The sequence below is a fragment of the Penicillium oxalicum genome, chromosome II, assembly GCF_001723175.1.
Source record: "Penicillium oxalicum strain HP7-1 chromosome II, whole genome shotgun sequence".
NCBI classification, from domain to species: domain Eukaryota; kingdom Fungi; phylum Ascomycota; class Eurotiomycetes; order Eurotiales; family Aspergillaceae; genus Penicillium; species Penicillium oxalicum.
In genome coordinates, this window is record NC_064651.1 from 1,367,614 (window position 1) to 1,387,051 (window position 19,438).

Consider the following 19,438-nt stretch of genomic DNA (forward strand, 5'->3'; position numbering starts at 1 on the left):
CGTGACTTCTCTTCCGCTTCCTCAAGTGCTTCATCGCTATCTTTAACAGATCACTCTCGGTCCATCTCCTATCCGAGACCTAACATCTGGTCTTCTGATACTGTTGCTGGGAGCTAATCCCCTGCTTCCCCGAGCTTCTCCCGGTCAACAGTGCTTCTTCACCCATCTCACGGCACGGTCGTTCCGAGCGGAATCCATCTCACTTCTCAACGACATAAGTTACAATATTTGAAAGATGGTCGGAGTTGCTTCCGCCGCCGGCTTGGTCGGTTTCCTTTCGGAGCCCGATCCGGAGCTCAAGGTCTTCGCGTTGAAGTCACTAGATTCGCAAATCGACCTCCTCTGGACAGAAGTTGTCAATGCAGTTCCGGAGATGTAAGTTACATACCCTTCTATATGCAGCCAACTCTTTCATGGCTTATTCCCGTGGCTTCATCGCTGGGATCTGGCCACCGCAAAACACCATGACAAGACTGACGTTCCCCATCTAGCGAGGCACTCTACGAAGATGAATCATTCCCCGAACGCGAACTTGCAGCTCTGGTTGCCTCCAAGGTGTACTATCATTTGCAGGAATACAATGAGAGTATGGTTTTGGCACTCGGTGCAGGCAAGCTGTTCAAGCTAGACAGTGGTGGCGAGTATGAAGAGACAATTATTGGTGAGCTGTCAACCGCGCGGAGTTCACCGCACTCATTTGCTAATCGTCTCTATCAATGCAGCTAAATGTGTTGACACATTTATCGCTCTTTCCGCCGCTCAGCGACGTAGCCGGGGCGATCAATCTGTCAATCTCAACAACTCCTTCCCGGCCTCTGGCGACGGCGCGACAAGTACATCTGCGAGCTTGACCTCCCCGATCACACCATTCTCCAAGTCTGCTTTGCCGTCCAAGTCATTGCTTTCCCGCGAAGAGAGCATAGGCGCTGATGCTGCTCGCCCCAGCGGAGACAACTCGAGCGTTCAACAGGATGAGACATCGCTGGTCTTGAAGCGTGGTGTACAAGGGCAACTGCAGGCTGTCATCGAGCGACTTTTTGAGGAGTGCTTCCGCCAAAAGCGGTATCGCCAAGTTATCGGCATCGCTATTGAGGCCAAGAGCTTGGAGGTGCTCCGCATGGCTATCCTCCGCGCCAGCCAAGATGAGAAAAAGCAGCAGCAAGGCGAGTATCGCAGAAGTGAGGAGCTCATGGAATACGTCCTGGACATCTGTATGGGCATTGTTCAGGAGCGGGCCTTTCGAAGCGAGGTTTGTCTACTTTTATTTCCCGCTGGCCAATTAATGTCTGACGGTTTTTGAATAGATTCTCAAGCTCATCCTCGATTTGCTCAACGAAATCCCTGCCCCCGACTACTTCTCGATCGCCAAGTGCGTTGTCTACCTCAACGAACATTCGATGGCCACAAGCATTCTCCGCCAGCTTGTCGAGAAGGGTGACTCTCGCTCCCTCGCAGTAGCTTATCAGATCTCCTTTGACCTTTACGACAATAGTACTCAGGAGTTCTTGCAAAAGGTTCGCCAGGAGATTGACGAACTGCTTCCTGAAGTTCAGGCTGAGACTGCGAACGATGAAAACGCTGAACCAAAGGAGTCCGACCGACTGCTCGATGACCAATCGAACTCTTCCCGGCCATCAAATGAGCACTCTAAACTTTCCGACGAATCAACACTTGCCTTCAAGAACATTCTCAAAATCCTTGATGGCTTGAAGACCATAGAGCTTAACCTCGAATTCCTCTATAAAAACAACCAGACAGACATGGCGATATTGGATAAGGTGCGCGACAGCCTGGAAGCTCGCAATTCTATCTTCCATACCGCAGTTACAATTTCGAACGCCTTCATGCATGCTGGCACGACCCGAGACAAATTTTTCCGTGACAACTTGGAGTGGCTTGGAAAGGCTGTCAACTGGTCCAAGTTCACCGCCACGGCTGCCTTAGGTGTCATTCATCGCGGAAATTTGAACCAAGGACAAACCCTTCTGGAGCCATACCTTCCCAGAGACCAGATTGCTGGAGTCGGGGGCGGTTCCAATTCTGTCTATAGCCAGGGAGGTTCATTGTATGCTTATGGGTTGATATACGCCAATCACGGCGGCATGGCTGTTGACATTATTCGAGACTACTTCAAAAAGGCAACGGAAGAGGTTGTGCAGCATGGTGGTGCGCTGGGTCTTGGTGTTGCAGGTATGGCCACGGGCGATGAGGGCATCTACGAGGACCTGAGGAACGTCCTGTACACCGATTCTGCTCTCAATGGTGAGGCTGTGGGTCTCGCCATGGGTCTCGTCATGCTGGGCACTGGCAATATGAAAGCACTTGAGGATATGATTCAGTATGCACACGACACTCAACATGAGAAGATCGTCCGTGGCCTCGCGATGGGCATGGCTCTTATCATGTATGGTCGACAGGAAGCTGCCGACGAGCTCATCAATGGGCTCTTGGGTGACCCTGACCCAACCCTTCGTTACGGTGGTATCATGACCATTGCGCTCGCCTATTGTGGCAGTGGTAGCAACAAAGCTGTTCGAAAACTTCTTCATGTTGCTGTCAGCGACGTCAATGATGATGTTCGCCGTGTCGCCGTGCTGAGCTTGGGTTTCATTCTCTTCCGGAAGCATCAGAGCGTTCCGCGCATGGTGGAGCTGCTCTCCGAGTCCTACAATCCTCATGTCCGTTACGGTGCCGCTATGGCTTTGGGTATTTCTTGCGCCGGAACTGGGCTGGACGAAGCAATTGACCTCCTCGAGCCAATGCTTAAAGACTCAACGGACTTCGTCCGCCAGGGTGCTTTGATTGCTTTGTCCATGGTTCTCGTTCAACAAAACGAGGCCATGAATCCCCGTGTCACAAGCCTTCGAAAAGCCATGTTGAAGATGATTGGCGATCGTCACGAAGATGCCATGGCCAAGTTTGGCTGCGCTGTAGCCTTGGGTATCATCGATGCTGGCGGCCGCAACTGCACGATCAGCTTGCAAACTCAAACTGGCAACCTCAACATGCCGGGCATCGTCGGTGCCGCTGTCTTTGTGCAGTACTGGTACTGGTTCCCCCTCTCTCACTTTTTGTCCCTCAGCTTCACCCCTACTGCGGTGATTGGTGTGGACCAGAAGCTGGAAGCCCCAAAGTTCAAGTTCCACAGCAACACCCGACCCAGTCTCTTCGATTACCCCCCTGAGCAACAAGTGAAGGCCGAAGAAGCTCCCGAGAAGGTCAAGACTGCGGTGCTTTCTACTACTGCACAGGCTAAGCGCCGCGCACAGCGGCGAGAGAAGCAGGCTCGCCGAGAGAGCATGGACATTGATCAAACGCCAACGACACCCAAGCTTTCAGATCAATTACCCGAGAAGATGGATGTTGAGGAGGGAGCTGCTGCCGTTGACGGAGAAGAGGCCGCCAAGGATGGCGAGAAGACCGTTGTCGACAATCAAAGAAAGAAGGCAGAACGGGAAAAGGTCGGGTACGAGCTTGACAACATGTCTCGAGTTCTTCCGCCTCAGCTCAAATACCTGACTTTCCCTGATCCTCGCTATGAGCCTGTCAAGAGGGTATGTTTCTTCTTCCATTCTCTCTCTCGGTCATGAAGGACTTTTATCTAACATTTCCAATTCACTTTAGCCTACTGGCGGTGTGGTCGTCGTCCTCGATAACCAGCCCGAGGAGCCTCGAGAGACAATTGAGCTTGAGGCGAGCCGCAAGAAGCCTCAGGCCCCCGCCTCTGCGGGTGAAACCCTTCAAGACCGACTTCAGGCTGCGATAGGCGCGGCCGCCTTGCAGACACCTTCCCGTGCTGCTGCTCGCGCTGCCTTGTCCGACTACGCTTCTGCAAGTGGTGCAGCGGCCGCCGCCGGTGTTCTGACCGCTGTAGATGAAGACGAGGAGGGCGCCGAAGATGCGCCCGTTCCAGACGAGTTCACGTACGAAACAGATGCCGAAGACGAGTAATGGACCTGGGTTTCCCATGTCCTTTGACGCAGGGTCAATGTATTAGTAGACTTACTGGATTTCATGTCTCTGGAGGTTACATTTAGGCCTGTGTGTATGAAGCAAATTCTTTTCATTATCCGGACATTCCTTTTTACGAGCAGTAGATCCCAGTCCGGTACTTTCATATCGAGAACAACCTGAATCGTTGCTCGTATTAGTAAGTAATTGCGAAGCTCGTACATTGCACAGTCCCCCAATAGGTTGGGCCAGCTGCTGTCTGCATTCAAAGTTGTCTTCCTCACCACTACCCGTCTCCGTCAGGACCCTCCAAACGAATGGAAAATATTGTGTGAATGTGACATTGTTGACCAGCTGGCAGCTCGTACCGCCAGACTTGTTGCCTCAAACCAGATCCTTACGCAATGGAAAAGGAAATCAAGCGACGACAGAAACATTTTGTTGCAAAAAGAATGGAAGTCATTATCTAGATCACGTCAAACTAGAACATCCATGATCGAGGTACCCGCGTGTAGGTGAAGTGAAACATATTAATGGAATACGGTGGGATGCCTCGGAAAGAGTGCTGCTGATGCTATTCCAATGAACGCCCATATCCAATCTACTACCCAGAGTTTCACCAAGTACCTCCTCCTCGTCTTTCGCGAGCATCTCGGCGGTAAATAGAGCCTGGTTGCGTGTCCCGTACTCGCTTCATGGTGGACCCTCAAGTCCGTTCCATGAACGGTCAAATTTGATTAAAACTGTCGCCTCCGCCTGCCACAAAATAATGGTAGAAAAGACCAGTAGAGTATTCCAGCCGGGCCTCAATGCAACGCAGGAGCTCAGTAACATCCCCTCTGCTTTCCTCTTCTGTAGCTCCTCCCCCCATTTCATTGAGTTGCGTTATGCAATCGAGCAGCTGGAAGAATTGTGCCACGTTGACCTGGTAGAAAGAGCGCGGTTGATCGGCAAAGATTCGCAGGGTAATCTGAGGCGCATGCTCTCTGAAAAACATGTTGAATGTACCTATGTCAGAAGTCAAGCTGTTCCAGCCATTTAGAACAACCATCATTCTGCGATTTGTGTTCTCAAGCTGAGAGGTGTGGTCTGAAAAGAACTGAGCAGTATCGCTGTCCTCGAATAAGTGAAGTGAGGATGGCCCCGAGATGATGTGAAATTCGCAGACACCCGTGATACGCCCGTAAGCCTGCTCATAGCATGACTTTGTGTATTCAAGACTGGCCCATATTGTCTGGTCACTCTCTGATCTTTCCAAATTCGAGTTGCGTTGACGATACGGGTTTCGAGCGATGAAAATGACAGGGTCGTAGGCAACCGACAACCCATATGAGGGGCACATCGTGTATTTGGGTATTTGGGTATATGACCTCACTAGCCTGATGAGAAGATGGTAAGGGTAACTCTGCTGGTTCTGATCGAGATGCGTGGCTCATCAACAGATTTCACCATGTGTTTGTGACCAGGAGCACAGGGGGGTTTCTTGCTCTGAGCGGTAGTGACTTGCTTAAAAATGGATCTGAGCGGTGGTGAAGATTACAAGCGTGACATTTTTTATTAGGGGCGATGACATCGGATATGCTACTACTGAGACAAAACTTCCTCTGCATGACAACAGTACAAGCCAACTAATGAATGTTGTCAAAGTTTTCAGAAACTAGTAGAGTATGACTTTTCCTCATGCTTCACGAGAGAGGGCGACGTGGGGTTGTGGGGCTCGGCCCGAGCCTTGTAAAAGTGCGGGATCCTGCGTCGGAGCCGCATCTCATCAGTTGGATATCGCGTAATAGGATATATATACTCTCAATAACCTGATAGATGCTTTTTTGAGTGGAGCCTGTAACAAACATTAAGTGGTCTGGTAATGATGGCTGAGATTGGAATGACTGCAGATCTATGGGCTTCTCATGCTATCCAGGCAAGCATGGCATGCTCTAGCTGGAATATGTATGTGCCGTCGCCAGTTGATGCTGGTACCTACCTTCCTATCCAGACTGATAACAAATATTCCAGAATTGGAGCCTAGTAGGTAAATTAATGTGCTACCTGAATGATCGGATGATTTGCTATCTCTATAGATAGTGTGTCTGGACGCCAGTGTTTTCCCAGTTACCGCCTGAAATGCACTAGCGGGCAAACAATTCTCTTCAGGTATAGATTGGTACTCTACCTTTCTCACCTTCTGAGCTCCTCTTGTTTTCCATCCTCAGTTCTTCAGCTATAATCTTCATGCTTCTCCCCTCTCCTACAATTCCTAGCTACCGCTGCCATATCACTCATAATTTTACTACTCTTCCTGCCGTCCATCCTACTATCCATCCCATCTCTTCTCTTACTTCATCCTTGCCTACTCTTTCTCCACCTCAACAAATTCTCATTTCACGTGCCTCCAGCCCCCATCATAGCTCCTTCCACTTCTTGACTTTTCACCTCCATTCATTTCTTGTTCCTTTCATTCTCGGCTCTTTGCCAGGTTCATTCGACCCCTCAGGGGTCGACCTGTGGAATTTTCGTTCGGCTTTGTGGACTAAGAGATGACGCTAAATGGAGGAGAGCCCAACGAGGAGGACCCTGAGAGTTTCTTTGGATTGGCCCGTCGTTGACACGCTACAGATTGAACACTACAGCATTTCATTCGACGCTCCTGTATCACGGCCGATATGGCCTAGAGGAGCTGAGCTGTGGGGAATATGCTCGTCTTTGTGGACAGAGAAATAGCGCTGAATGGAGGAGAGCCTGGCAAGCTCCGACTATCCGAGAAGCCTGGTACGCTTCCTGGATGGGTTTAGCGTGGACCAGCCACAATGCGAGTACTGCAGGGTTATTTGGACCTGGAAGAGGGCTAATCTTCACATACCTTACCCGTGTTATTGTCAGCTATGGTATGCCTCATCGTCCATATCTTGCTAGTGTTTTGCTCTTCTCATCTTCCGGCCTTTATATTGATACCGCTCTCATGGCATCTCCCTCGTTATCCATCTTTTTCGCGTGGCGTTACCTCACACCGTTATACACCCTTATGACAGCTTGTTTGCACCTCACTGTCTCTTGTCCACCTTTGTCTTTCAAGCTTTCCTTTTTGTTCATCGAGCCCTCTTCACTTCAATCTTTGACCCTCTCACCCTTTCTTTTATCGCTAGGTCATCCCGGTTCATGTGCCTTCACATTGTCGCCACCAATTCCATCTTCGATCGGCCTTCATCTTTCGGCCGCGTCAAATCCATGATTATGTCAAAGTCTTCATCATCACCACTTTTTGGCCCTCTAATCTCTTGTGGTCCTGACTTCTTGACGTCTCTGGCTCCCGATTATATTCAAACCTTGATCTGTCTCTATGAACAGCTTTTCACCAGTCTCAAGAGACCCCCTATCTCAACATTTACAATGCCTTGAACCTTTCTCTTGGCTTGGCCGCTTTTGCATCTACCAGCTTCTCTTGCGTTCTAGCGATTTTGATCTCACGATTGCCTTGATCTCTGAACCTAGTCGAAGTATTATGATTCTTTGACGTCCGCCAATGCTCTCTACATCCAAAGCTCGTTTGGTGATCGAGAGATGGGATCATTACTTCGGCCCGTCAGACGCGTCAAAAGACCTTTGAGCCTATTGACATTTTATCTTATCTCCTCTCTGAATTGACCTTCTGGTTTGGTCTCAGAATGAGAACCTGACTTCTTTTCAAGTAAGTTTGTCCCTGTCAAAGATTGATTACAATGCATATTGAATGTACGGCTGGAAGGCTGTAGACGATCTCCAGTCGGTGAATACAAACTAAAAGGCTTTGTCCTCCCGCATTGCCTGGAATTGACCATCGTACCGGCCCCGTGCATAGAATTCATCACATACGAAACCTGGTGCTAGCCAGTGTGCCCTTTATTGAGCAACGAGCAAGGGAGCTCTTTACAGGACATACTCTGTCAATATCAGTTTATTTATAGGTGGCAACCCGGGGGCTTCAAAGCGGCCACGGTGGTCAGAGGCCGGTGAAAAACGGACTCCAGCATGTATTATTTGCAGCGCTAGGCACCATGCACAGTCAGAACACCGAAATCATTGATGGGGTCCTTTCAGAAGCGGCCCACTAAAATAATCACCTTGATGAACTGGGCCACTCGTATTTCCGATCAGGTCCTTTTCCCTTGTAGCGATCAATGCAACGGCTCCTGATACCCATTTTCACATGCTCACATGGATGTTGCGGTGGTCGCCCGGAGCTTAGCTAAGCGAATCGCCTCGGCATGTTGACCTGCTGATGACGCAAATGCAGCCAATGAGAAACTGGCAGAACGGCGATGACCATCTTGATCAGCGACTGGAACGACCGAGGGAAGCAGCTGATGGTCTCCAGATCGTGTCGAAATGCAGGGGGTCATCATGCTCCGAGGCTTTCCCACCAGTAGGTTTCATTGAGCTTTTTGTGATCGTGGGGAAGCCGGGGCAGACGAAGAGGGACGGTGTACCGGTGCTGCCACATGAGGACCTGCCCGTGGTTCCCGTGCTTTACTGTAGGGAGATATTTATATGGTGGATGCGCCCCATCTTACCCCAGAGTTGACTTTGTTTCTGTTTTCCTACGATCGTTGCCGACGCACATCCTACATGCGTGAAATCCTCTCTAACAAATCCCACCTCTCTCTCCCCACGTATTCCGGTAGACCCTCCACGACAATGTCCAAGACCTTCAGCAAGGACGACGTCGCGTCCCACAGCAAAGGCGACAGTCTATGGATCGTGATCGATGAGGACGTGTACGATGTCACCAAGTTCCAAGACGAACATCCTGGTGAGTGCAGGTCGCCGCAACGAGCGATGGATGGGTTGTGGTCACGCGAGGGGCCTTGGCTGCCACTTGGCTGCGTGACTTTGCCTGGGGGAATCACATGCGCTGACCTTGTCCGAATTATTCTCCCCGACTTCAAGGTGGGAAAAAGAGTAAGTCACACCAGCTCCTTCCCGGCCACCAACACTTGATCCACCAGTGGAAACTCACACCGGGACAGTTCTTCAGCGAGTCGCCGGGAAAGATGCTTCGAAGCAATTCTGGAAGTATCACAACGAGGGAATCTTGAGGAAGTATAAGGCGCAGCTGCAGGTCGGCTCGTTGAATACCAAGAAGGCCGCGGAGCCGACGCCAGCTCCCGCTGCCGCTCCCAAGAAATCTGCTCCGGTCGCGCAAACCACCCCGACAGACTACCAGCCTGCTGCGACCGCCGAGCCCTTGGAGCCATTCGGCGATCTCATTCCCTTTGCCGACCCGTCCTGGTACCAAGGCGTAAGTTATTGCATCGCGACAGTGAACGGTTGGATGGCCGTGGTTAACGTCTTTCTCTCCTTTGTAGTACTCATCCCCTTACTTCAATGATTCCCATGTGGCTCTGCGTGAGGAAATTCGGGAATGGGTCAACACAGAGATTGAGCCTTTCGTGACCGAGTGGGATGAGGCCAAGCAGGTCCCCGAAAGCATCTACAAGCAGATGGGTGAACGCGGTTACTTGGCCGGTCTGCTGGGTGTCAAGTATCCCGAAAAGCATACCCCTAACCGAGTCAAGTCGGTCTCGCCGGAGCGGTGGGATCTGTTCCATGAGATGCTGCTGACTGACGAGCTGTCGCGGGCCGGTAGCGGCGGTTTTGTTTGGAACCTCATCGGCGGCTTTGGTATCGGCTGCCCGCCCCTAGTCAAATTTGGTAAGAAGGAGTTGGTTGACCGCATCTTGCCTGGTATCCTGGCCGGTGACAAGCGGATCTGCCTGGCTATCACTGAACCTGACGCCGGAAGTGATGTCGCCAATCTCGGCTGCGAGGCGAAACTCTCAGAAGATGGGAAGTATTACATCGTCAACGGCGAAAAGAAGTGGATCACCAACGGTGTCTGGTCTGACTACTTCACCACAGCGGTGCGCACTGGCAAGCCTGGCATGGAAGGTATTAGCGTGCTTCTGATTGAGCGCGAAGCGGGTGGCGTGAGCACTCGTCGCATGGACTGCCAGGGCGTCTGGAGCAGCGGCACCACCTATGTCACCTTCGAGGACGTCAAGGTCCCCGTGGAGAACCTGATCGGCAAGGAGAATCAGGGCTTCAAGGGTAAGTGGCGCAGTCGAAATGGGCCACTCATTTGTCGAGAGTAGTTTCGCTAATTGATCATAGTCATCATGACCAATTTCAACCACGAGCGTATCGGCATTGTCATTCAATGCGTCCGCTTTGCGCGCGTCTGCTATGAAGAGTCCATGAAATACGCCCACAAGCGCCGCACATTCGGCAAGAAGCTTATCGACCACCCCGTCATTCGGATGAAGCTGGCTCACATGGCTCGCCAGATCGAGGCCACTTATAACTGGCTGGAGAATATCATCTTCCAGTGCCAGTGCATGGAAGAGACCGAGGCCATGCTCAAGCTGGGCGGTGCCATCGCGGGGTTGAAGGCCCAATCGACACAAGTTTTCGAGTTCTGTGCCCGAGAGGCCAGTCAAATCTTCGGTGGCCTGAGCTACAGCCGTGGTGGCCAGGGTGGTAAGATCGAACGTCTGTATCGCGATGTACGCGCCTATGCTATCCCCGGTGGAAGTGAGGAAATCATGTTGGATTTGAGCATGCGACAGAGTCTGCGTGTCCACCAAATGTTTGGCATGAAGCTATGATCGAGAATTCCTTGAAGTAAGATTTTAGCAGCTATAAACTATTCTGTTGTCAACAGTCTTCCAAGGTTCCATGGATCGTTTTTTTTTGACTGCTCTCGCCACTGCCCATGTGACGGTGGTCGTGTTCCATCCTCAGTCCTGTTACAGTATATATCACTCAGTCGGATCTTTCATTCCATCTTCTAAGAGTGCACTTATTCAAATCATGATGAGTTCCATTCTGCTCATTTTGTGTTTCAAAGTAGTACATTGATCTTGAAGTATCTTGCAAATCAATCGAGGTCATTGACTAGTCCTTTTGGAGGCCGATTGAAGTCTCGGTGAGTTCAGCCACGAGCGCTCAATAAAGATTAGTCGCCGTACATCAAAAGCGGGATGTGGACGTAAACAGACCTATTCGGGTGGGAGACAGAGACCAGGTGCGCACCTTTCTGGCCCGAGTTCGCCGCGCAGTCGAGACCATTCACCTCCATTGGAACCCGCAACTGCTGACACAGCCTCTCGGGGATTCATCGCCCTTGCCTCCTGTTGTACAGTACTTTTCATTTTACACATTTGTCTCTTTCTGCTGCATACGCAAGAGCGTCAACTTTCTATCAGAAAGCGGTCGCTTGGTGACAGTCCGCGAAACCCGCCTCATTGCGTCGAAGCGAGCGAGAGATCTTGGCGATTGCTGTCCAATCCGTTTCAAATCCCTTTCGGTCTGGGACGCACCACCCTGTGTATTGGTCGGTCGCTGGCTGCGTTTGCTGAGCTGAAGCATTCATTTTTGGTTGACTCCTCTGCCTTCAGAGGTACGACTCCCTACATCGTCTCGTCACGTCGGTTTTCTTTCGACGTCTAGCTCGCGCGGAAATGTTTCATGCTTGCTGTTTCCGAATCTTGCAAGATCGCTGACTGGTGTTTCAGGAGCTCCACCCAGTCGTTTTCAACCGTCACTTTAGGCGATCACGACTCTTCATAGCTCGTTCAGTCTCGACCACACGTCAGCCAACGACACTATGTCCAATTTTCTCAACCATGACTACGGATCGGAGGAGGAGGATGATGACTTCAATCCCGCACCTGTAGACGACTCAGACGCCGAGGACTCCAAGGTCAGTGACACTACCATTCAGCGTCGTGTGGCAATGCTCACTCAGTCACGGCAATCCAGCCCCAGAAGCGACGCGCGAGTCCCGAGGAGGCCACCGATGATGTGAAGTACAACCGTGGCGATGGCGATGATGCCAAGAACGCCGACGACGACGATGAAGAGGAAGAAGACGAAGAGGAGGAGAACGACGATGACGAGGATGAGGAAGAGGAAGAGGATGACGAACAGGCCGTGGTTTGTGCTTTCTGATTTCTTTGTGGCGGCCCAGGTCTAACTGTCGCACTCTTAGGAACGTCCGCGCAAGCGTCGCAGGGGAGGTGTTCACTCCTTCTTCGAGGAGGAGGCGGGTGTCGACGAGGAAGAAGACGAGGCGGAGGACGAAGAGGATGAGCTTGCTGAATTCGGTACCGAAATGCACCCTGACGACCTCGATGCCCTGCCCGCTGGTGCCGAAACCGACGATCGGCGTCACCGGCAGCTCGACAGACAACGTGAACTTGATGCGACAATGGACGCAGAGAAACAGGCGCAAATGCTCAAGGAGCGTTATGGTCGGAATCGGGCTGCTGCCACAGATGCTCTGGTCGTCCCAAAGCGGCTTTTGCTCCCTAGTGTGGAAGATCCTAGCATCTGGGGCTGTCGATGCAAGCCTGGCAAAGAGAGAGAAGTTGTATACTCGATCCAGAAGCGCATGGAAGAGCGACCGGCAAACTCTCGCAACCCAATCCGCCTGATTTCAGCCTTTGAGCGTGGAAACATCATGCAAGGTTGGTTCTATTGCGAAGCTCGCAGACAAGCCGATGTGACGGATGCCTTGGAGGGTATCGGATTCTACTATCCTTCCCAGAAGATGACGTTGGTCCCTGTCAAGGAGATGCCGGATCTTCTGCGGGTCCAGAAATCCGAAGAGCTCATGCCTGGAGGCTGGGTTCGCATTAAGCGTGGAACATACCAGGGCGACCTTGCCCAAATCGAGGAGGTTGAGACCAACGGTCTTATGGTCACTGTCCGATTAGTCCCACGCCTGGACTATGGAATGAACGACGACAACGCCGCTTTGCTTGGACCGGATGGCAAGCGCAAGCGTGCGGCCGCCAACAAGATTCGACCCCCGCAACGTCCTTTTAGTGAAGCGGAAGCAAAGAAGAAGCACGCCAAGTATCTTTCCGCTACATCTGGACTGGGCGGCAAGTCTTGGAGCTATCTCAACGAGACCTACATTGACGGTTTCCTCATCAAAGACATGCGTGTTCAACACTTGATCACCAAGAATGTCAACCCCCGCTTGGAGGAAGTGACTATGTTCGCTCGTGGCGGCGAAGACGGGACTGCGAACTTGGATCTTGCTTCACTCGCTGAAACGTTGAAGAACTCGACTGCCGAAGAGTCCTACCGACCCGGTGACCCAGTGGAGGTTTATCGCGGCGAACAGCAAGGGTTGATTGGTCGTACTGTGTCAACTCGGGGTGCTATTGTCTCCCTGCAAGTAACTGAAGGAGACTTGGCAGGCCAGACCATTGACGCCCCTGTCCGCACCCTTCGCAAGCGTTTCCGCGAGGGTGACCACGTCAAGGTCATCGGTGGCAGTCGGTACCTTGATGAACTCGGCATGGTTGTCCAAGTCAAGGATGACACAGTTACTCTGCTCAGTGACATGAGTATGCAGGAAATCACGGTTTTCAGCAAGGACCTACGTCTTTCCGCCGAAATGGCCGCCGATGGTCAACTTGGTATTTATGACGTTCACGACCTTGTCCAGCTCGAGTACGTACATTCTTTGCTATGGGGAGTTTTTTTTTTGACTTGGTTTGCTAACCTTGAGCCAGTGCGGCGACCGTTGCCTGCGTCATCAAAGTGGATCGTGAAACCCTTCGCGTCTTGGATCAAAACGGGTCTGTCCGCGACGCTTTACCGTCTCAAATCGCCAACAAAATTGATCCTCGTCGGGATGCTGTTGCAACCGATCGCAACGGGGCAGAAATCCGCAATGGAGATACTGTCCGTGAGGTGTTTGGAGAGCAACGAAGCGGCAAGATTTTACACGTTTACCGCTCCTATCTCTTCCTGCACAATAAGGCGCAAACTGAAAACGCGGGTATCTCTGTCGTCCGCACTATCAACGTTGTCACTGTCTCTGCACGTGGTGGCCGTCCTGTTGGGCCCGACTTGGCCAAGTTGAACCCTGCTTTGGCCAAGCAGAACCCCATCAACAATATGCCACCTCCACGCCGTGGCCGAGATCGACTTGTGGGTAAAACCATCTCTGTTAGCAAGGGCCGCTACAAGGGACTTTTTGGTATTGTTCGAGCTGCCGACGATAAAACTGCCACCGTCGAACTGTACACAACCAATAAGCCGATCTTGATCCCTCGCGATATCCTCATTGTTAAAGAGTACGTCTTTTTTTTCTCTTCTTTTTTGCCCCCTCATGTTCGCCATTGCTGACTGACCGATCGTATAGTCCGATTACGAAGCAGACCGTGGACATGGGAGGAAGACCCGCCTCACGCGTGCCGTCGCACTCAGGCTCTGGCTCCCAGGGAGGCGGTTGGCAGGGCGGTCGTACTCCGATGGCCGCGGCAGATTCCTCCAGAACTCCAGCTTGGGGTGGTGCGTCTTCGCGAAGTAAGTTTGAAATTGGGTCTTTTACCCCCGTATTGAGTTGAGGATTCTGATGACACTAACCCAAACGCTCGCCCTTTAGCACCTGCGTGGGGCGGTATGAGCGGTTCACGCACGCCTGCATGGAAGAACGATGGGTCCCGAACCTCGAACCCCTATGCTGACGGCAGCCGTACGGCTTATGGTGGAATTGGTAATCGCACACCGGCCTGGAACTCTGGCTCTCGTACTCCACACGATGCCGGCGCAGGTTATGATGCGTTTGCGTCGGGGTCGCGGACTCCCGCATGGGGTGCAGCTGGGGCTGGGAACAGAACCCCTGCCTGGGGTGGCCTCGCAAGCAATCGAGACCAACGAGATTTCGATGACGCTCCCACGCCCGGTGGGAATTACTCTGCGCCCACGCCCGATGGATATGGTGCTCCTACGCCTGGTGCTTCCGCCCCGACGCCTGCGGGATGGGCTGAAAGCGCCCCAACCCCCGGTGGTGCCTTCAGCGCTCCAACTCCCGGCGCGATGCCCAAGCGTGGTGGCTACGACGCTCCCACACCTGCATTTGATGCGCCAACTCCGGCCATGGGTGTCCCCGCCACACCTGGTGCGGGTTACGGTGATGATGATGGCGGCCCTCGTTATGATGAGGGTACGCCCAGTCCTTGAGGGTCTTTGGGTCTTTCTTTTTGTAATTTTATCATTTCTTGAAGGTGGACTGAAACCTTTTCATCCATGAGATTCCAATTCAAGCGTTCGGGATCTTGTTCTAATCAGCGTGTTGCCCGCGGAAACGTGGATCAAAATCGACATTCGTCACGTACTTCCAATTAACAGACGAGGATCTGTCTTTAATGGACACCACGGGCTTGCCAGAAATTGATGATCAAATACTACAACTGGAATACCTTGTTCTCCTCTATTTTGTCTCGAATTCCTGACTCCTGTAATCGATTCGGACTCTGAGTCTGAGTCAGGACGTTGCTGCTTCCATAGCTCAATAAACGCATCAGCCTGAGGACAGTGCAGAAGGGCCGCAGTTTGATTGAACCAAAAGTATATTTTACAATCGACCTTTCTCATAGCATCTATCCTTGATGAGAATCGGCAGGCGACTGGCGGCAAGCCGCCCATCGGGCAATGAACAGTGGCACGGCACTAGTCCCAAGAGTTTATCGGGCTCGCTTTACGATCGACTCCAATCCGTACAAAGGCTGTCTGATGGAAGCTATGGTGCTATGTATAGCTGTGCAAGTATCATTTCTCAAGGACCTACTTGTTCAACATTACTGACTAATCTCTCGGTGCCTACTAATCGACTTCTCGAGTAGTCTCTCGCTGAATTACATACGCCGATTTCCGACCACAGCCGCCGACGATTTGGTGCCCCCACGTTTCCCCGCAATCCGCCTTCTGGAGTGCGGACCTCTCGAGTTCATGATTCTTCCCCCTGGTCCATCCACATGGCGTCTCAGTTGCTCCGAATAGACTTGGGCAGCCCTTAGTTGGAGCGCGGATATTTATCCGAGAGATCGTCACTGGAGGATTGCACCATTCCGTGGGACGTGCCAATAACATGCGAGGCCCCGCCATGGGCTCCCAATCTTTTCCGTGGCAGCCTCGGATAAAAATCCGAGGCTATGCCCCATTCAAGGCTGAAGACAGAGGTTGAAATACCTGGGAGGAGCCCTCTTTTCTTGGGGGGTGATGGAGTAGATGCTGCAGTGAGTGTCAAGAGAACTGGACATTATTTCCTAGAACGACAGCATGGCAACCTCCACCCAAACGGTTATAGAAGTGGAGGCTCCGTCGCCACATTCAACACTCGATATTACAACCCGTCTGTTGAATGGTACGCTTCATGCAGGCTATCCTCCTTTTGAGCAATTTGCAACCATCGACGGTCTACTCAAGGCACATGCTGCGCAGCCAGATGAAGCTAAAGTCCCATTGATTTGTTATCCTGTCCGTGGTGCTGCGGATTTCGAGCAGCATACTGCTGGTGATCTGGACCGTTATACTGATATTGCTGTTCGGTACTATACGGGAAATGGGCTGCCACCAGCGGTGAGTTCGCCGAAAAGACCACTCAGGTCTGAATATCATGAGAAGTTCTGACGTTAGAAATACAGGATCCCAGCCTTGAACAAGCTCCAGTTGTTGCCTTGCTGGTAGGGTCTAGCTTCGAGGTGATTTTGACCATGTTCGCTCTCAATCGCCTCGGTTACGCAGTACTCTTTTTGTCAACTCGCTTGACTGCGGCAGCTTATGCACGCTTGCTTGCATTGGCAGAATGCAAGAACCTCATCATTGCAAAGCACTATGAGCGGACCGTACGAGAGATCTGTGAAGAGCGCCCCGGTTGTGCCAGCTTCCCAGTACTTCAACGGCAAGACTGGTTCAATCGTCAACCTCACTCGCCACGATTCGTTCGCTCCAACGTGGATCCCTCACGAGAGGGACGGAAAGTTGCGTGGATTCTTCACTCTTCTGGCAGTACCGGCCATCCCAAACCAATTTTTCTCTCCAATTTCCAAACCCTGGCCAACTGGCCAACCTGGCTGGAAGAGCTTTGGTCTCCGGTTCTTCACGACTAGCCCTCTTTTCCATTCCTTTGCGCTGATGGAGTTGGGACGAGCTTTCTACACTCGAGCGACGGCGTTCTTTGGGAACCATGCTCTTCCTACCACGTTCCAGAATCTCCATGACGCCCTTGAGGTCGCCCAGCCCGAGCAATTCAGCGCTGTTCCCTACGTAATTAAGCTCTTAGCAGAGAGACCCGAAGGAGTCAAAGCGCTGGCTAGGCCCAAGATCGTATTGTTTGGTGGTTCGAGCTGTCCGGATGACCTCGGTGACCGTCTTGTTGCTCAAGGCGTCAACTTGGTGGCCAACTATGGAGCAACGGAGACCGGTCAAATCATGACCTCGTTTCGACCTCCCGGCGACAACGAATGGCAATATATGAGACTTCATCGCCCAGTGGCAGATTTCACACTGATGGATGAGATTTCACCGGGTGTCTTCGAGTGTGTTGCACTGGATGGTCTACCCAGCAAGGGACCATCCAATTCAAAGCCACCTTTCAGCGCAAAGAACCCTGAGAACAGCTTTCGAACAGCTGATTTATTCACTCGACATCCAGATCCGAGTAAAGGCAATTACTACAAGTATCTCTCCAGGTTAGACGACCGCATCACCCTGGTCAATGGTGAGAAGGTACTGCCCATTCCCATCGAAGGACGCATCAGAGAAGAATCTCTTGTACGAGAGTGTGTGGTGTTCGGATACCAGAAAACCGTACCTGGAGCGTTGATTTTCCGCGCATCAGAAAAGTCGGCAGAACTCAGCGACGAGGAATTTATCGAGGCCATCTGGCCCGCTGTTGAGGCGGCAAACTCTCGTGCTGAGACATTCTCTCGCATCCCGAGAGAGTTGATTCTTGTGATGGGCGCTCATGTGAGCTATGCCGCGACCGACAAGGGCACTTTTATTCGAGCCAAAGTCTACCAGCAATTTGCCAAAGAGATTGAGGCAGCTTATGCCAATTACGGTGGTGGTAGTAAGAGAGGAGAACTTGCGCTCGATTTGCCGGACCTAGAAGACTGGCTTCTGGCACGATTCCGTGATGATCTTGAGGTTCCCTTGTCAGATGCCGATGCCGACATTTTCGCTGCGGGTGTGGACAGCTTGCAGACAACGCAGATTTGGAGATTCATTGTGCGAGATCTCGATCTCAGTGACAAGGCCAATACTTTGAGTCAGAATATCGTCTTTGAAAAAGGCACCGTTCGTGCGCTTGCGAAGCACTTGTATCACATGCGTACGGGGCGAGGCACTCTACGCGAAGATGAGATTCAAACTATGCGAGACTTGATTGAGAAATACTCAAATTTCACGCAACACCATCCAACTCTTCAAAGGGAGCCAGACAGCCAAGTTGTGATCGTCACAGGCGCCACCGGAAACATGGGTGGATTCCTCATCGCTGAGTTGGTCAAACGGCCCGATGTCTCTGAAGTCTGGGCTCTCGTGCGCGCCCCCGGGCAAGCCGCCGCGGGTGCTCGGCTTTACCAAGCACTGGCCGATCGCAAGATCTCTCTGACTGTCGACGAGGCTGCTAAACTTCGAGCCGTGCCCAGCGATTTATCGCAAGCCGACTTGGGCCTGGACAACCATGTCATAGAGCATCTACTCTCATCCTTGACTTGCATCATCCACAGTGCCTGGGCTGTCAATTTCAATTTGGGCGTGCGCTCATTCGAACAACAGCATATTCGCGGCACCCATCATCTCATCAATTTCTGCTTACGATCTAAACTACCGAGTCCGGCCCGCTTTTTCTTTGTTCGAGCGTCAGCACAGCCAGCAATACTCCCAAGCCCGCTGTGATCCGCGAGACAGCCATTGAAAACTTGCATTATGCACAAGCAACCGGCTACGGTCGCTCCAAACTAGTCACGGAATTGATCACTCGAAATGCAATGCGGCAAACAGGCATGCACGCTCGAGTGCTGCGAATCGGACAACTGAGCGGCGACACTGCACATACTCAGTGGAATGATACCGAGGCAGTTGCGCTGATGTTCCGCAGCGTGTTGACCACCGGCACTCTACCTGCGCTAGATGAGAGTCCGTCTTGGTTGCCGGTTGACGAGTGTGCGCGGGCGGTTGCCCATCTTGCCATGATGCAGAGCACAACTTGTATCGCAAATGCTGACTTGGTTTATAACCTGGTCAACCCGGCAACATTCAGCTGGAAGGACGAACTGCTGCCGACACTGAAAACGAACTCTCTTCTCCCGCCTTTCGAGGTTGTCTCACCGCAGGAATGGCTTCGCCGACTAGAGTCTAGTGAGCAGGACCCTAAGAAAAATCCAAGTATCAAGTTACTCGATTTCTGGCGCGTCAAGTACAGAAAAAAGACGGAGTTTTCAGCGAGCAATCATGAATCACTGCAGAGGCAGGACGGACTTCAATTTGAGACGGGCCGCACGGTTCAGGATTGTCCGAGCTTGAGCAAAGTCAAAAACCCTGTTAATGCGGGATTGATGCAGAGATACATTCAGACATGGATGCAACGGTGGACAAGGTAGCAAGAAGTTTTCTATTGGTATCTCCATGAAATTTCCGCGTCGATATG

At 51.9% G+C, this 19,438-nt stretch overlaps 5 protein-coding genes across 5 annotated transcripts; 4 read left to right on the forward strand and 1 right to left on the reverse strand.

The window, feature by feature from the left end:
* Positions 1–235: 235 nt before the first annotated feature.
* Positions 236–3,951, forward strand: POX_b02378 (26S proteasome regulatory subunit rpn2; the record flags this gene model as incomplete). Its single annotated transcript, XM_050111292.1, has 5 exons — positions 236–375; positions 492–661; positions 723–1,249; positions 1,305–3,554; positions 3,625–3,951. 5 exons carry the CDS (start codon positions 236–238, stop codon positions 3,949–3,951), a joined length of 3,414 nt encoding a protein of 1,137 aa, XP_049971638.1.
* A 727-nt stretch (positions 3,952–4,678) lies between these two features.
* POX_b02379 (uncharacterized protein) lies at positions 4,679–5,293 on the reverse strand (the record flags this gene model as incomplete). The annotated part of the gene is made up of 1 exon (XM_050111293.1): positions 4,679–5,293. The coding sequence occupies one exon, from the start codon at positions 5,291–5,293 to the stop codon at positions 4,679–4,681; it is 615 nt and encodes a 204-aa protein (XP_049971639.1).
* Positions 5,294–8,619: 3,326 nt separating this feature from the next.
* POX_b02380 (Acyl-CoA dehydrogenase apdG) lies at positions 8,620–10,589 on the forward strand (the record flags this gene model as incomplete). Its single annotated transcript, XM_050111294.1, has 4 exons — positions 8,620–8,734; positions 8,931–9,223; positions 9,291–10,032; positions 10,096–10,589. The coding sequence occupies 4 exons, from the start codon at positions 8,620–8,622 to the stop codon at positions 10,587–10,589; spliced, it is 1,644 nt and encodes a 547-aa protein (XP_049971640.1).
* A 1,001-nt stretch (positions 10,590–11,590) lies between these two features.
* On the forward strand, positions 11,591–14,967 carry POX_b02381 (Transcription elongation factor spt5; the record flags this gene model as incomplete). The annotated part of the gene is made up of 6 exons (XM_050111295.1): positions 11,591–11,686; positions 11,746–11,919; positions 11,975–13,449; positions 13,512–14,078; positions 14,147–14,310; positions 14,390–14,967. The coding sequence occupies 6 exons, from the start codon at positions 11,591–11,593 to the stop codon at positions 14,965–14,967; spliced, it is 3,054 nt and encodes a 1,017-aa protein (XP_049971641.1).
* A 1,098-nt stretch (positions 14,968–16,065) lies between these two features.
* On the forward strand, positions 16,066–19,391 carry POX_b02382 (uncharacterized protein; the record flags this gene model as incomplete). The annotated part of the gene is made up of 4 exons (XM_050111296.1): positions 16,066–16,365; positions 16,431–16,529; positions 16,591–18,546; positions 18,624–19,391. 4 exons carry the CDS (start codon positions 16,066–16,068, stop codon positions 19,389–19,391), a joined length of 3,123 nt encoding a protein of 1,040 aa, XP_049971642.1.
* Between the last annotated feature and the right edge of the window lie 47 nt (positions 19,392–19,438).